The sequence below is a fragment of the Belonocnema kinseyi genome, chromosome 8, assembly GCF_010883055.1.
Source record: "Belonocnema kinseyi isolate 2016_QV_RU_SX_M_011 chromosome 8, B_treatae_v1, whole genome shotgun sequence".
NCBI classification, from domain to species: Eukaryota; Metazoa; Arthropoda; class Insecta; order Hymenoptera; family Cynipidae; genus Belonocnema; species Belonocnema kinseyi.
In genome coordinates this window covers 48,556,988-48,574,355 of record NC_046664.1, presented here as the reverse complement: position 1 = coordinate 48,574,355, position 17,368 = coordinate 48,556,988, and the positions used below count along the sequence as shown (strand labels likewise).

The 17,368-nt window shown below is 26.8% G+C and overlaps 1 protein-coding gene across 1 annotated transcript in view; it reads left to right on the top strand.

Annotated features, from left to right (window-relative positions):
* Positions 1 to 336: 336 nt before the first annotated feature.
* LOC117178940 (extracellular signal-regulated kinase 2) overlaps positions 337 to 17,368 on the top strand; it is a 34,353-nt gene continuing 17,321 nt past the window's right edge. The window contains exons 1-4 of the mRNA XM_033370515.1: positions 337 to 725; positions 5,940 to 6,159; positions 10,086 to 10,216; positions 13,444 to 13,619. Of these exons, the coding sequence (XP_033226406.1) occupies positions 636 to 725; positions 5,940 to 6,159; positions 10,086 to 10,216; positions 13,444 to 13,619 (617 nt within the window). The 5' untranslated portion in view covers positions 337 to 635. The remainder of the gene's footprint in view (positions 726 to 5,939; positions 6,160 to 10,085; positions 10,217 to 13,443; positions 13,620 to 17,368) is intronic.

Below are 17,368 nucleotides of genomic sequence, written 5' to 3'. Positions count from 1 at the left end.
ATTTGTAAACAAGAGAAAAGCAATTTTTCTGAAACTAGATGTATTTTTAAATTAAACAAATTAAAAATAAAATAGTTGAATTTTTATCAATAAAAAATTCCGTGTGACTTTTTAACATCAAAGTATAAGTTAAAAAGAAGAAGTAAATCTATAAATTTACTTGAATTTACAACCTAAAGAGACCAAACATTTTCATTTTTATCAAAGATTTGGTTGTAATATTCGAATTTTAGAGTAATGAACTCCATGGGAAATTTGTAAAGTGGTACAGCAGCTTAATTTCACGCTCGGAAATCCGGAAAATGAATTGTACTATTTCTGTTTACAATGGTCGATCCCTTACTGAAACACCTGTTTGTTTTTATTAGCCACATGATGGGGTTGGTAGCCGTGAGTGCGGCAAGCTGTTGTCTTGACAACCGATAGGTATATACTACAACACAATCACATTGATGTGTCAAAGGTTGAATTAAAAAACTATCCAACTGGATTTCCCTTCCTCCTGATGTGTAAAAATGTGAATGCTCTTCAGATCCGCGCCGCATCCGCTTGATATTCCTTGTGCGGTCGGGAAAAATATTTTCAAATCGCCGGTCCACTGATTTATTACCAATATCGGTTTTAAACTTGCTAAAATGTCAGGGAAAAGTAACAACGAAAAAGTCTCTGAAATTGATAACCATGTCACCAAGCAATATGACATCCTCCGACGACTCGGAAAAGGGGTAATCTAATTTTTACTTAATTTCATCGTAAATCATTTAGAATTTATTTGTTTAGGTTTGTTTACAATTTTTATACATTTAAAGAAAATGGAAAAATTCTTATTATTTTAAATAACCTTAGGAATAGTGTCATTTTAAGTACTGATTTCAATGGTGTTATTAAAAATGTTTCTAATTTTATAACTGGTTATTACTTTTTATGTGTTTTTGATTAATTTATATTAATTTTCAAAAAATGTTCAAAATTTTCGAAGAAGGAATTATTATGCTGTTCCAGAGTATTTTGAATAGTATTAATCAGTATTGAAGAATAAATGAAAATTCTTCTATTTAATACAAAATAAGTAGAGAATTCAATAATTTCACGAATTAAATTCATTAAATTATACAGGTTCAATTTGTTTGATATAAATTTTATTTAATTAATGTTCAAAGAATGTTCAACATTTTTAGAGAAGAAATTATATTGTTCCCGATTATTGTGAATGGTGTTAACTAGTGGTAAAAACAAAGTCAAGTTTTTTATTTTGTACAAAAGGAGTAGAGAAACAAATAATTTGATAAATTAAATTCATTAAATTATACTGCTCAAGTTTTTAAAACAAATTTTATTTAATTAATTTTCAAAGAATGTTCAGCATTTCCAGGTAAGAAATTATATTGTTTCAGAGTATTGTGAATGGTGTTAATTAGTATTTGAGAATAAAATAAAGGTATGTTATTTAATACAAAAGGAGTAAATAATAAATAATTTCATGAATCACTTTTATTAAATTATACTGATCCAGGTTTCAAAATAATTTTTATCAACATGCTTTTCAAAAAATATTCACAATTTTTGAAGAAAAAAATTATATTTCAGAGTATTGTGAACAGTGTTAAATAGTATTAAAGAAGAAACTCAAGTTCTTTTATTTTATACAAAAGGAGTAGAGAAATCAATAATTTCATGAATAACTTTTGTGAAATTATATTTGTTGAAGTTCTCAAATCATCTGTATTAACTTTATTTTCAAAAATTGTTTACAATTTTTGAAGAAAAAATTATATTTCAGAGTATTGAGAATGGTGTTAAATAGTATTGCAGAGCAAACTCAAGTTCTTTTATTTTATACAAAAGAAGTAGAAAAAACAATAATTTCATAAATTACATTGATTAAATTGTAACTAAACCACGTTTTATGATCATTTTTATTAACTTTTTTAAAAACTTTTTTTTTTATCTTCAAAATATTCGAAGAAGAAATAATATTGTAGAGTATTGTAAATGGTGTTAATTTTCATTGCAAAACAAACTCAAGTTATTTTATTTAATTAAGTTAAAAAAAGTTTCAAAATTTCCGAAAAAGTTATATTTTTCCAGCGCATAATGAATGGTGTTAAATGATTTTGAAAAACAAACTCAAGTTATTTTATTTAATCTAACGGCAGTATCCTTTTATAACTTACATTAATTATTTTATACTGATCTTAGTCTAAAAAAAAATTTGATTTTATACAAAAAATAATTATTTTAATGATAAAATTTAAATCCCGAGCCAGGGATGGAAAAATGCTTATTGTTTTAGATAATCGTAGAAATAGCTTTGATTTTAAGTACTGATTTCTGTTATGTTATAAAAAAAAGTTTTTAATGTTATTTTTTGCGTGTTTTGATTAATTTTAATTAATTTTCAAAGAATTTTCAATATTTTTTGGAAAGAAATTGTATTGTTCCACAGAATTGTGAATGATTTTAAATAGTATTATAGAACAAACTTGAGTTCTTTTATTTAATCAAAGAGTATTAGAGAAACAATTAATTTTATAAATATATTACATTATACTAACTTAAGTTTTAAAACAACTTTTATTAACTTAATTATCAAAAAATGTTCAAAATGTTCGAAGATGAAATTGCATTGTTCTACAGTATTTTGAATAGTGTTAAATTGCATTGTAGAACACACTTAAGTTAATATTTTAAAATAAAAATGTGTAGAGAAATCCAAATTTCATGAATTACAGTCAGTAAATTATAATGATCCGAATTATAAAATAATTTAGAAGTAATTTCGAATGTTTAAAAAAAAAAACTTCTGATCATAAATTTCTAATCCGGAGGCTATTTTCAAATTTCTAATCTAATTTTTAGTTACTTTATTGCATTGCGTTAAACATAACGTAAAATGTCTTCTGATTCAAAAGATACGCTGAGAATATGAAATTATTTATTTTTTTGTTACAATGTGAAAAAAAATAGAATAAAAAATTCTAAATCTGACAGCAGAATTTAATAAGTAATTAAAGAGAACGAATTCTCAATATCTATATACATTTAAAAGAATGTTGAAAAATCATTTTTACCATTTTTTTCAAGTACATCAAAAATTTAGGTTTTTAATTCTTTCAATATGCTTTTTGTACTGTTTTGATTTAGGCGTCACGAAATCTCTTTTAAAATATAAACCATATGATTAATATTGTAAAGTTTTTTTCAGTGGCTCTTAAGTTTCTTTATTTTAAATGCTACTCATTTTCACATTTAAAAAGTGTCCAGCAAAAGATTTGAATTCGAAAAATTAATTATTTCTTTCAAAATATACAAATGGTTTGAATTTCACGTTGAGTCTCCCGTTATCAAATTCGTTTGTTGGAAGCAAAATAATCATTGAAGTGTGAAGAAGTTATATCAGTAATTAATGTTTGGATCAGTATTTTGCTTCCAACAAATGAATTTGATAATAGGAGACTTAACGTGAAATTAAAATCATTTTTTTTATTTTCCACGAAACAATTGATTTTCGAATTAAAATCATTTGCTGGACACTTCTCAATTGTCAAAATTGAAAAAAGCTTAATTATTAAACTTTTTGCCGAAATAGAAAATAAATATAAGAACTTGTCATTTTTTTAAGTTTCAGCAAATATATTTTACGATATTTTATTCAAAGTGTTTATTTCTAACTTTGCTTATTTATTTTTATGTTTAATTCATTGTTTATAGATAAAAAAATTAGAGAATGGATTGAATTTATTTCGGGAACTTATACTATTACATTTAAATCGGTTAAGAAAGCATGATAGTCGTTAAGTGCATAGTGATATAGATAAAACAATGGAAGGTTCGCTTTATTTCCCAGTTGAAATGGCACGAGACAATCGATTATCTATATACCAGACCTTCATGTGGAAAAACGTAATAAAACATAAAAGACATAATGGAAAAAAATATGTACTAAATGAAAAATGAAAATCACTTCTTCGTATTCCTTGTCATAGCTTTTCATAGATTTTTTTTCTTGGAAGCTCTATTTTATTTATTTTTTATTCTTACTGACGTACTATAATTAGATGACACTCTTGTGAATATGAATAAAATATTTAGTTATGCCTCGTGTCTTATAGAAATCGATGTCGAATTGTGTCAATATACACTGTCAAGACACAAGATAATATATCCATCTTAATTTTCCGGGAAGCCTGAAAAACCGGAAAATTACAAGGATTTTTTTTAATCTGGAAAAATTAGGAAATTTAATTTTTTCATTTGGAACTTGACCAATTTTTATGAGAAAATTTATATAATTCATCTATAATAATTTTAATTTACCAACAATTCAAAATAAGTTGGATTTCTACTTTTTTAAATGTTAAGTTTAATTGTTAACTTTTTCATTTATGAAATCATTCGGTTTACAATGCGCAATTTTAAAATCTTTTACTTAAACATTTTTCCAAACAGAAGACCTAAACAATTAAAAATTGAAAGCGATTGAATTTGAAAAAGGTTGAAAAACAAATTTTAAATAATCAACTGACAGTTGAGAGACAGAGAGAGATTTTATATTTGTAAGATTTTTACTGAGTTGGAAAGAAGGAAATTTTGGTATAAAATATTTAAAACATGAGAAGTAGTATAATTTTATATTTTTAATATTTTTGTTGAATTGGAAGGAAGGAATTATTAATTTTTTTTATCTAAAACCAAGTTTTTCTGATCTAAAATAGGCACTTCTTTTCTTTTAGAAATTTGTATTAAGCTGGAAGGGAGGAAATTTCTATTTTAATACTTCCTGATTTACATGATAAACATTTTTTTATTTTTTAAATTTGTATTGAGCTGGAAGGGAAGAGATTTTCGTTTACAACTTTCTCTAATCTAGAAATGGTACTTATTTTGCTTCGCATATTTTCATTTAGTTGGTAGAGGGGAAAGTCTAAGTCGATACGAATCTTAAAAAAATGACCTTCTATAACTTTAGAAAAAATTCAAAACCAAACTTGCCTTTCTTCCAACTCAATTAAAATGTTTTTTAAAAAATTCCCTTTTCTGATTTAGAATTTTTTTATATTTTCAATTTTATGCCGAACTGGAAAACGGAAATTTTAAACATTTTTATTGAGTTGGAAGAGGCTCATTTTGTTTTTGAAATTTGGCAGCATTGAAAGTGAACATTTTATTTTTAAGGTTTTTTATATAGTTGGAAAGGACGATATTTTTTTTTAATTAGAAAAGTCCGTTTTTTGCTTTTTATCTTTTTTCTTGAATTGGAGAGGGGAACTTTTTCTTTGTAATACTTTTTCTGAATTGGAAGAGAGTATTTGTTTATTTTATTTTTTATTGATTTAGAAGCAAGAAAATTTAGTTTTCAAGTTTTTTGAATCTGGAAAAGGCACTTCTTTTATTTTGAACATTTTTATTGAGTTAGAAGGGAGGAATGTTTAGTTTTAATTTTTTTTGCATTGAAGAAAGAAAATTTTTTTATTTTAAAGATTTTTATGATGTAGGAGGATGGACATTCTTTACATACTTTTCTACTGAGTCGAAAGGAAAGAGTGATTTGAAAGGCAGGATAAGTTTTAATTTAGAACCTTGAAAATGATAGCTTGTATGTAAAATTTATTGCTATCGAAAATTATTCAATTGAATAATAAAGAGTTTCCATCTTATATATGAAAATTTTTCTGCGTTTGAATTAAAACATTTGTAAGCTTCCATTTGAATATTACATTATTACAACCATTACAATTATTTCCGAAGTATTAACTTCGTTTTGGGGACGCGTAGAATAAATTCTCCGTTTTCAATTTCATTTTTTAATAAATTTACAATAAAAAATGGCTGAGAAAAATAATTCGAATTTCTGTATAAATCTATATTTATTTATATGTAATATAATTATGTTTACTATTTATAAGAAAAAATTGATGTTTAAAATTAAAAATCTATAGGCTTATGGTATTGTGTGGAAGGCCATTGACAAAAAATCGAAGGAAACAGTGGCGGTGAAGAAAATTTTCGACGCCTTCAGGAATCAAACGGATGCTCAGCGCACTTTTCGAGAGATTGTGTTTTTGCTATCTTTCGCCAATCATGAAAATATTATTCAACTGATTGGATTACATAAAGCCAACAATGACAGGGACATTTATTTGGTTTTCGAATTTATGGGTAATTTCATTTTTGATTAAAACAAATAATTCAATAATTAGAAAAAGAGCGTCCATTAATTAAGCAAATTTTTTCGGGATGTTGAGTCCACAGCATTTCCCTGCAATGCCCGCACTGCCGCTGCTGGAAGTAAAAAGAGATAAAGAAAATATATCCAATTTTATGTCTTTGTTAATCTAAATTAACATCTTCTTTGGTCCCCTCTTCTCTATCTCATCCTATCCTTTATCTATCCACGTCAATATTTTTATATCTCTCAGTTATTCTAAATTCCTATATCTCTTTTTAAATCTTATCTTATCCTGCACGTATCAACGCCTATACCTTTTTCTATCACATTGCTATTCTAAAATTCACGTTTATTTTGGTCAATACTCTCTTCTTTATCTCATACCTTTCTTTGTCTATCTACGTCAATCTTTTTCTATCTCTTTAAGAAACCAGATTCACGTCTATTTCAATATCTTCTTGCCTATCTCATCGTATCATAAATATATCAAAATTGATCTTATTCTATTTTTCAATTCAAGTTCACTTCTATTTTTTTCAATACCCTCTTCTCTATCGCATACTATCCTTTATCTATCTTTTATCTATCCCACCCTATCCTTTATCTGTCCACGGAAATAATTTTTAAAATGTTTTTGTCTACCTGAATTACTGTCTGTTTTTTGAATTACATCTTCTTTATCTCATCCTACCCTACGCTTATCAAAGTCTATATTTTTGTATCTCTTTTTTAATATAAATTTCCATCTATCTTTTTAAATCCCTTCTTCTCTATCTCACCCTACTCTTCAACTATCCACGTCAAACTGTCAATCTAAATTTTTTTTTTCATTCCCCTCTTTTCCATCTTATCTTATCCTTTATCTATCAACGTCAATATTTTTCTATCTCTCGGTTATTCTAAATTCCCGTCTATTTTTTTAATCTCCGCTTATCTATCTCATATTATCCGGCATCTATCAACGTCTATCCATTTCTATCTCATTGTCAGTCTAAATCTACGTTTATTTTGTTCAATACCCTTTTCTTGATCCCATACTAGCCTTTGTCTATTCACGTCAATCTTTTTGTATCTTTTTGTCTATCAAAATTCACGTCTATCTTGTTCAATGTCTTTTTTCCCATCTTATCGTATCATAAATCTAATAAAATTTATCTTATTATATTTTTCGATCTAAATTCAATACAATCTTTTTCAATGCCTTCTTCTTTATCTCATCCTATCCTTTGTCTATTTACGTCAATCTTTTCTATCTTTTTGTCAATCTAAATTTACGTCTACCTTATTCAATATCTTCTTTTCGTATCTCATCGTATCATAAATCTATGAAAATTTATCGTTAATTTATCGCTAATATTTTTCTATCTCTATCGATCTGAATTAAAGCCTATCTTTTTATAGATCTGCTCTTCCTTGTCTCATCGCATCATACATCTATCAATGCTTAGCATACCCTTTTTTTAATCTAAATTCACGTCTATGTTTTTCAATGACCTTTTCTCTATATCATCCTATCCTTTATCTATTCACGTTAATATTTTTCTACCTCTTGGTTAAAATAAATTCACGTCTATCATTTTCAATCCTCTTGAAATCCATTAAAATCTTTTAAAAGCCATCAAAATGCTTCTAAATCCCTCTAGAATCCTTTAAAATATTCAGAAATCTTCTGAAATTTTATTAAAAATCTTTTGAAGTCTACGAGATCTTCTAAAAAATTGAAAATCTGTGCGAATCTTTCCGAATCCCTTGAAATCTTTTAAAATATATTAAAACCAATTTAAATATTTTAAAAGCTATTGTAATTCCATAAAATCCTTTTAAATCCATTTTAATATTTAAAAATCTTTTTGAAATTTGGTTAAATATTTTAAAAAGGTTACAAAATCCTCTGAAATCTATGGATACAGTTTGATATCTTCTGAAATCTCTTGAAATCTTTTGAAATTCCGTTAAATCATCGAAATTACTTTAGATCTATTATACGTTATTAAAATCCTTTAAAATATATTGAAATCCCGAGAATAATGTTGAAATCACTTGAAACCCTTCAAAAACTATGAAAATCCTTGAAATCGCTTCGAATAGTCAAAATTTCCTGATAAGTCTAAATTTCGTGAAAATCGCAAAAAATTAGTTAAAATTCGTAAAATTCCGCGGAATATTTCGAAATCTTGAGACATCCTTTGCAATATTTGGAATGCTCCTTACAATATAAAGTCTATTCAAATCTTTTAAAAACCATTAAGATTCATCGAACATTTTTTTAATCCTTTAAAATATTCAGAAATCCTTTGAAATTTTGTTAAATCTTTGAAATATTAAGAATTCCTCTAAAGTTCGTGCATTTATTTTGAAATGTTTTGAAATGTTTTGAAATCCCTTAACATCCTTTTATATTCCGTGAAATGATCGAAATTACTGTTCATCTCATAAAAATTAATAAAAATCCTTCGAAATATTTTTAAATTCCTTCAATTTTTAAAAATCTCATTAACATCCCTTAATATCGTTCAAAATTTGTCAAAAGACTTCAGTATTATAATACAATCCTTTAAAATCCTATGAAATCTCGTGACTTATTTTGGTGTCTTTTAAAATCCCCTAAACACTAAAAAAATAAAATCCTTAAGATCGCTTTACAATCTTCAAAATTTCTTATAATTCTTTAAAATCTATGTTAATTGATTCTTAAATCTCAAATCAGAATATTTCCAAATTCCTTGAAATCCGCCTTACAAAGTCTTCTATAATCAGTGGATATATTTTGCAATCCTCTGATATTTTTTATAGTGCTTTAAAATCCCCTGATATCCTTCGAATTTTCTGAAAATACTTCGGCACAACATGAAATCCTTTAAAATTCTTTGAAATCTCCGTCAAAACCCATTAAATACTATTAAAATCCTTGAATTCGCTTGAAATCCCAAAGATCTCATAAAAATTCCTTATTTTCATTTGAAATCCCTTAAATCGTTTAAAATCCATTAAATTCCGTAAAATATTTCAAATTCTTTCGAGATACCTACTAAATCATTCAAATCTTTTTAATAATAATTAAAATCTTTATATCCGTAGGGATCTTTTTAAACCTCTTGAAATCCCTTACAATTTTAAAATCAATTAAAATGTTTTGAAAGTCGTTAGAATTCCTGGAAATTCCTGAAAATGCTTAGTAATATTTGATAATCGTTTGAAATGTCGTGGAATCTTTTGAAGTTCTACGAAATACTCTAAAATCCGCGGACATATTTTTGAATTTCCTGAAATATCTTTAAAATATTTGAAATCCCCTGAAATATTTGAAATCTTATCTATTTTTCCCTATAAATACTCGAAATTCGATTAAAAGTTTTTTGAAATATTTTACAATCATTTGAAATTTTAACCTATAATATTTATAATTCCATGAAATCTTTTCTAAAATTCCTTGCGATCTCGTGAATTACCTAAAAAGCTTTGGAAATCTCGTTCAGTTTCCTAAAAATTTCTAAAGCTCTTGAAGTATTTCAAAATACAGTAAAACTCTTCTATAGTGCCGATTGTGGGGCTGACGGTGGGTGGCAACTAACTCACTATAGCCCGCTCCGATTTTGTTTGTTCATGCTTGAGTGCTCGTCTGAGTGACAAGCGCATATTCCGCGCACCCCACGCCGCTCCTGTTACACCTGCATGCAGCGCGGCCTTATTTCTCTCACGAATACTTACAATAGGGGGGGGGGGGGTGTCTAAAATCTCAAAAAACTTTCTTATGTAATTAATGAACGTTTCTAAATATGTAATTATATAGAATTATTTTTAAATATTATTAGTTTTCCAGCATTTTATACCATTCTTATAAAATTTAACTAATATTATTTTTTTGTATAAATTTGTATGTATGATATACTCATGGATAATTCCGATTATATTTTAGAAACGGATCTGCACAATGTAATAAAACGAGGCAACATTCTCCATGAAATCCACAAAGTTTTTATAATGTACCAACTGTTTAAGGCAATCAAATATATACATTCGGGTAATGTTATACACAGGGATTTAAAGGTAGGTACTTTTAAATAAAAAACAGAATTGACCTAAGACAATATAATACATTAAGTTTTTGTTTCAAATACATAATAAGGAAACTATTATTTTTGGTTCTTTTTTAAAATTTTGTTTGTATATTCATATTTTTTCGACAATATCAAAGGTAAAAATGGTTTTAAAAAGAATTAAAATTTTTAGTTGAAAAAGTTGGTTGCCAAAAAATTTTGGTTGCTACAGTTCGACGATATCTCCTCAAAGATCCGGAGCCCCCGGGCCTTTGGAATTAACATGGGATTTTTAATTAAAAAAGCATAGTTGACAAAAATGCGAAAAAAACGGCATGTTATTATTTCTTATAAATTAATGTTCTGTTTAGGAGAGAGTTTCTAACCAATAACTTTTAATTTTGACTTCTCAATCCCCGTATAAAGTGCCCGTAAAAACCCCAAAAAAATTTTGAAACTTTTTGGGCATAAATGATTATTATTCTATGGTAGACAACTTCACAAGTATTTAAAAACAAAATTGAAATCGTTAAAAAAAATTTTTTCACACTAATTCGTAAAAAGATATAATTTTTCGAATAAATCATACGCTTCATAAATTTTAATAGTTATACTTTTTGTTTTACATATTTTTCAATTTTTGAAACCATTTTCGTCGCACAATAATTCATTTTTTCCACAGAATCGTGAAAAGCTTTTTTTTATTGAGCAATAGGACACTTAATGAATATTAAAAGTAATGATTTTTTATTTGAAACAGTTTGAACAAGTTTTAAACAATTAGTAATCATTTACTAATGCCTTTTCTTATAGGGATGTTAAAAAATTTTTAGTTTTTTTTTTCAAATCTCTTACACAACTTCACAACGTTTAAGAACGGCACCACGTCAGAACTTATACACTATTGTTTTTAAACATTTTAATTTGTTTAAACAATTTGTTCAGTAACTATTACTTTTTTTGGAGTATAATGAGTAGTTTCCCAAAATGCGTATGAAACATTTTTCATAATTAACGAAACAAGACCGGCCTGAAAAAATAATGACATATGTAATGAAAAAAATTGTTTTAACTACTAATTATTGTAAAGAAATTGGTAATAAGTTCTTAAATGAAAAAATATTGAATAATAACGGCCATAGTGTAAGATATCCGAAAAAATGACACTTTAATGGTTATTAATTGTTTAAATAATTTTCAAACTGTTTTTTACAAAAAATATTAACCCTTACGTTAATTAATTATCGTTTGTCCTAAAAATACTAACTTTTTAAGATTTTATGGAAGAAAAAATCAATTCTTCAGATATAAATTGTTTAAACAATTGAGAAATGAGTTTAAAAAATATCACTATGGCATACATGAAATTATTATCAATCCTGAAAAGTAAGATTTTTTCAGGATTTAATTAAAAATGTGTTTAAAATCACTCCAAATATTGTTTTGTATAATATAATTACTTTTTCCCGAATCAAAATGCTTCGACTTGAGTTCGACTTGAATTGCCCCCAATCAAGACATGCTGAAGTCAAAAAATTCGACTTGAGCATGTCTCAGTTTTGATACGGAGCCAGACTACAATTTATGTATTGTAGACAATTTTTTATGTCTTGAAGACATGAATTTACCTCTTGAGTCGAATTTTTATGACTCCAATACGTGCGGCTTATAACTTCGAGCATCTGCCCTAAAAAAAGGGTAATTCTAACAGTCATAAAAGCTAATCTTTATTAATGGTTAAACGATCTTGCATATTTTTATACAAATAAACATATACTAAATCAACTTATTTACGGGGATTGTTATTTGTATTATACTTTTTTGGCGATGATACCAAAAGTGTTGTTTGTTTTTACGTATTTCTAACAGTTTAGGAGATCCTTCTAGAAAGTTACAATTTTTATTTTTTTGAAGACAATTTTTAAGGGTTATACTCGTTCAGGCCAAATTTCAATGTCATTTATGAGCCAAAAAACGTTCGATAATCTTACCAAAGACAAGGCTCGACTTAAGACAAGTAAACGCCATTTTACCTGTTGTGGCCATAAAAGTAAGACGTAGGCCTACGTCTCGACTCAGTTTTGATCTGCAGCCAAGCATCGATGTCTTGGAGCCGAACTCAAGACATAACCAAGTCGAACTCAAATCGAAGCATTTTTACTCGGGTTATGTCAAAAGAAGCTTTTGAAAAGTCGTTTTTGACATGAACTTTACATGAAAATCCTTTTTTCTAGACATTTTTTTTAAAAATACGAAGGGTTAGTGGGGGCAGGATTTTGCGGTACAAATTATTACTTGAGAATTCCGTGAGACGTGAATTTTATTTATAAAATTTTTGTTATAAGTTGTTGTTTCTCTCACTTTTTTGAAAACTGAGATTTTGCCATTTGAAATTCCGCATGTTAATTTTAAAGACTTGGGAGTGACCGATTGAAAAAAACGGGATTTTTCTCTTAAGGAGTTTTAGAAAATGTTGGGGGGAAGGGGGGGGGGTGCTTTTTAGCATTAACAAAATGTTTTTTTTTTGTTATGTTTTTTATTGTCTTTTTACTAAACTAAGGAAACATGTATATATTTTGAAGTTTGAAACACAATTTTGTTTCTATTAAAAGGATCCTGAAATGAGTGCCACTTGTATACAAGATCCGTAAAAATTCGTTTTCACAAGATCTGTAAAAAAACGTAAAAGAAATTTGGTTTGAAACTTGAAAAAATGTACTTATTTTCTTAGTTCATTAAAAAGAGAACCAGAAAATTAAAAATGAAACTGCAACATTTTTGTTGGCAACTTTAGGTACAAATTAACAAAATTTCATATTTCTTCATGTTTTGAAATAGACTGTTTCTAGACGTCTGGGAAAATCGGGGGAGTTGGAACAGGACAGACTAGTCGTCCCGAAAATTTTGGATGACTAGCCAAACTGAGAAAAAGTATTTGAATACTCATCCCGAATTTCGGGAAGACGAGGCACTACTTTTGAATTATTATATTTTAGCGAAAAGAAAATGTCATATTTTTTCCGTATAAGGTTATTCACTTCCATAATCTTAAATAAAAAAAAAATCGTTTTCCATGTATGAGAAATGTTTTGAATTTTTTTTTGTATTTGTTCCCAAAGCCCAAAGAAACTTTTCAACACAAGAAAAAAAATTTTAATTACCAATGAATCTACTCATTTTGAGTTTTTTTTTTGGTCTTATTATAGTATATGATTGTAAAATAAATCATATTTTTAGCCATCCAATATATTACTAAATTCGCAATGTCACTGCAAAATTGCTGATTTCGGACTGGCTCGTTCAGTGACTCAAATTGGTGAAGGCGACGGTGAAACCGGAAGTGATCCAACTTTAACAGATTACGTTGCTACCCGGTGGTACAGAGCACCGGAAATATTGATTGCTTCGAAGAGGTGTGTATTTCAGTTGCTATAAACTATCAATTAGGCGTCTTACCCTGTGATTTGCACTATGATTCTCTATTATTAAGTCAGAATCAGAGCTCCTTCCTATCTTCTTGCTATGAGAAATAGAGCGAAATTACGTAAAAACTTCTCTGAAACCCTGAACCCACTGAGGCTCATAAACTTTCCTGAAAAAGCGTAACATATTTTTCGAAAGCCACGGAAGCTAGTTTTCTTATAAATTTAATAAAATTATACAAACCAGGATATTTAATCTTTTTTTTTATCGTGACGTATGCGAATGATAAGGCTTTATCTCGGAGCGTTGAAAGTAAAAGGTTATATCTCGAAGGAGCAGATAGAAAGGTCCTATTTTGGAGAATACAATGATGCGTACTCTCCTAGATTTTTTCTTTTAGATTTTTCTTCAGAGATGAACTTATTATTCGGATTCCCAAAATAGAACCTTTCAATATGCATGTACCGGGATAAAACATTTTTAAAGACGTTTGCAAGGGGCTGTTCAAAAACTAAGTCACGCTATTTAAAACACATTTGTCCCTCCGCCCCCTCCTCTTTAATATTTTAATAGACTTCACAGCCGAAAATTCCCTCAAAACAGGGGAAATAGAGTGATTTTACAAGAAAATATTCTTTTCAATAAAATTAATGTATGCAGGTACTATATTCAATGAAGTATGAATTACTTAAGATTTTAGATAGAAATACATTGTATTTTCAACAAAATTGTTGAATTTTTAAACAAAAGTGACGAATTTTAAACAAATAATTGAATTTGCAACCAAATAGTCGGAATGAAAAAAATTATCTTTAACCACAAACAGTTGCATGTTTAACCTTGTAGTTGAATTTCCTAATTTTACCAAAACGAATTGTATACTTAAATGATGAACCTTCAGCAAAAAATTAATTTGAAATAAAGTAGATCAATATTCTCAACCAAGTATTTAAATTTTCAATAAAAAGAGAGATACCTTTAAAGAAAAATAAATAGGTTAACATTTTAAGCAAAAAGGATTTTAAATAAATAAGAGTCGAATGTAACCAAAAAGATCATGTCTTCAGAAAAAATGGAATAGTATACATTTTAACCAAAAAAGATTTTAAGCTTAAATGAAAAGTTGTTGCATGCAACTAAAAAATACAAATTTAAAGAAAGTGAAATCCTTCAACAAACCAGGTTTATTTTAACCAAACAGTAGAATTTTTAAAATAGAAGGATTATACTTTCACTATGAAAAATGAATTTTTAACCAAGAAACACGAATTTCCAAACAAGAATTTTACCCAATTGTTGATTTATTAAACCAAAAGGGCAAATTCTATAGAAAAAAGTTGAATTTTCAACCAAAAAGTTTTTCTACAAAAACATTAGAATGATCAAAAAACGAAAAAAACAAAAAACAACAAATTTTTAACAAGACAGTTCGATTTTCAACATAAATGTTGATTATTTCAATAACATAGTTTAACTTTTTAACCAAACAGTTACATTTTAAATAAAAATTGATCAATTTTGATTCAAAACGATAATGGTTAAATTATTTGAAAAATTTGATTTTGAAAAAAAGAGTTGTGTTTTCAAACAAAGAGAGAGAATTGCAACTAACAAAATGAATTTGTTACAAAGTAGTTCAACTTTGGTCCAATTAGTTTAATTTTCAATCAAGATAATTCATTTTTTAGGAAAAAGATTTATTTACAACAAAATACATAAATATTTTACTAGATCGATTAAGTTTCTACCAATAATGAAATAATTACTTTTTTAGATAAAAAAAAATCATTTTCAACGAAATGAAAATTTCCAAAATATAGTTAAAATTTCGACCAAATAGATGGATCTTCAACCAATAAAATTAATTTTAACAAAGCAGTTCAACTTTTAACTAACTAAATTCATTTGTAACCAAGAAGGTTATTTTCTACAAAAATAAAAACGAATTTGCAACAAAATACATAAATTTTAAAACAATGAGATAGATCTTCAACTAACGAAATGAATGATTCATGAAACTGCTTAATGTTCAACTTAAAACTATCAATTTTCAACCAATAATTGAATATTTAAATTTTCAGAAAAAAAAAATAATTTTCAATAAAAAAATTATTTTTTAACAAAATACTTCACTTTTCAACTAAGTTGATTGAACTTCAACTAAGAAGGAAAATATTTAACCACAAAATAAAAAAGTTTAATTTTAAAATATTGAAATGAATTTTCAATCAAAATGATGAATCATTAACCAAAAAAATTCATTTGTATCTAAATAGGTGAATTTTCAATTAAAAACGATCAATTTTGAAACAATAATAGAACAGTTGAGTTTTCAGTTTAAACATTAATTTTTGATAACAAAAAAAACGAATTTCAAGAAAATGTTTAAATTTTTAACCAAGCAAATGAATATTTAAACACGTACATCAACTTTAAACAAAGTAGTAGAATCTTAAAAAAAAAGATTAGTTCCTAACGACAAAATAAGTAGATTAATCTTCAAATGAAAACGATCAATGTTCAGCTAAAAATTGATTAGTTAAGTTTTCAGTTTAAAAAATTAATTTTTAATTAAAAAGACGAGTTTTTGGTAAAATAGTTCAATCTTTAACCAAATAGTTGAATTTCTTACCAAAAAAGATAAATTATAAACTAACAAAAATAATAGTGGACTTTTCAATAATTAAAAACTATTCAGTTTCAATGAAAAATATTTGGATTTTATTCTTGGTTTCTATTATCTTAATTCTTTTTTCAGCGAAAAAAGAGAAAAGAGGGAAGTTTCCTGAAAACAGAAAAGAAATTCTTTAAAAAGGGCCGCAAAGGGGCATGAGGGAAAAGCTGTGAAGTTTTTATTTAGATGCGAGATTATTTTAGAAATAAAATCATTAATTTTGATTTTTTCAAAGCATTTCAACAAATTGTTATTCACATTAATATTTTCCATGTCTAAATCATGAATCTTCACAAAACCTAGTACCCTCATCCACTAGTAGTATGACGTAGTATTTAAACACTAACTTAATAAATTTGAAAAAAAATGGTAATACAGGGTATCTAGGGGACCGGGATTTAGCGATTTAGGATAGGGAGTTTTTTCGTTTATTGCAAAATCGACTTTTTTCCACTTTATCTCCTTTTTATTATTTGATCCAGAATCAGATATCACAATTTTGATGGCTTAACGTCTCGTATGCGATGAAAAATGCTTCTTTGATTCAAACAAATTTTATTTGAATAAAACAGATTTTTCTTTGATATGAGATTGAAAAAATGTTTGTTACATTCAATAAAATTCATTATTTGACCTTGTTTATTTGTTTTAAATTTATTTTTATTCAGATGAAATAAATTTAAGGTCTTAAATGAATAATGTTGTTAACTTTAAATATTTATTGTTTTAAATAAAGTATTAATCTTTTCTTTAAACTTCATTCGATTTTGAAAATAATTTTCTAAAATGTTAAATTTTGTGGTTAAGAAGTGTTGAGCCAGTGGTTAAGTGGATAGAAATTTGTTATTTTTCAAAACTTTAAAAATTCTTTGTCAAAGAAACCAGGATAAAGGCATTTTGTCAATTATTTAAGAAGATATTCCAGAATAGCGCAAATTTCAATCTTCCCATTAAATGTAAATCAAAGGGGGCGGGTCGGTAAGGCCGGTTTTTGGCCTAATTTATTTTTGGACCAAAAAATCTGAAAAAATCATGGTAGTATCTTATAAGTATCCCGAGTCGATT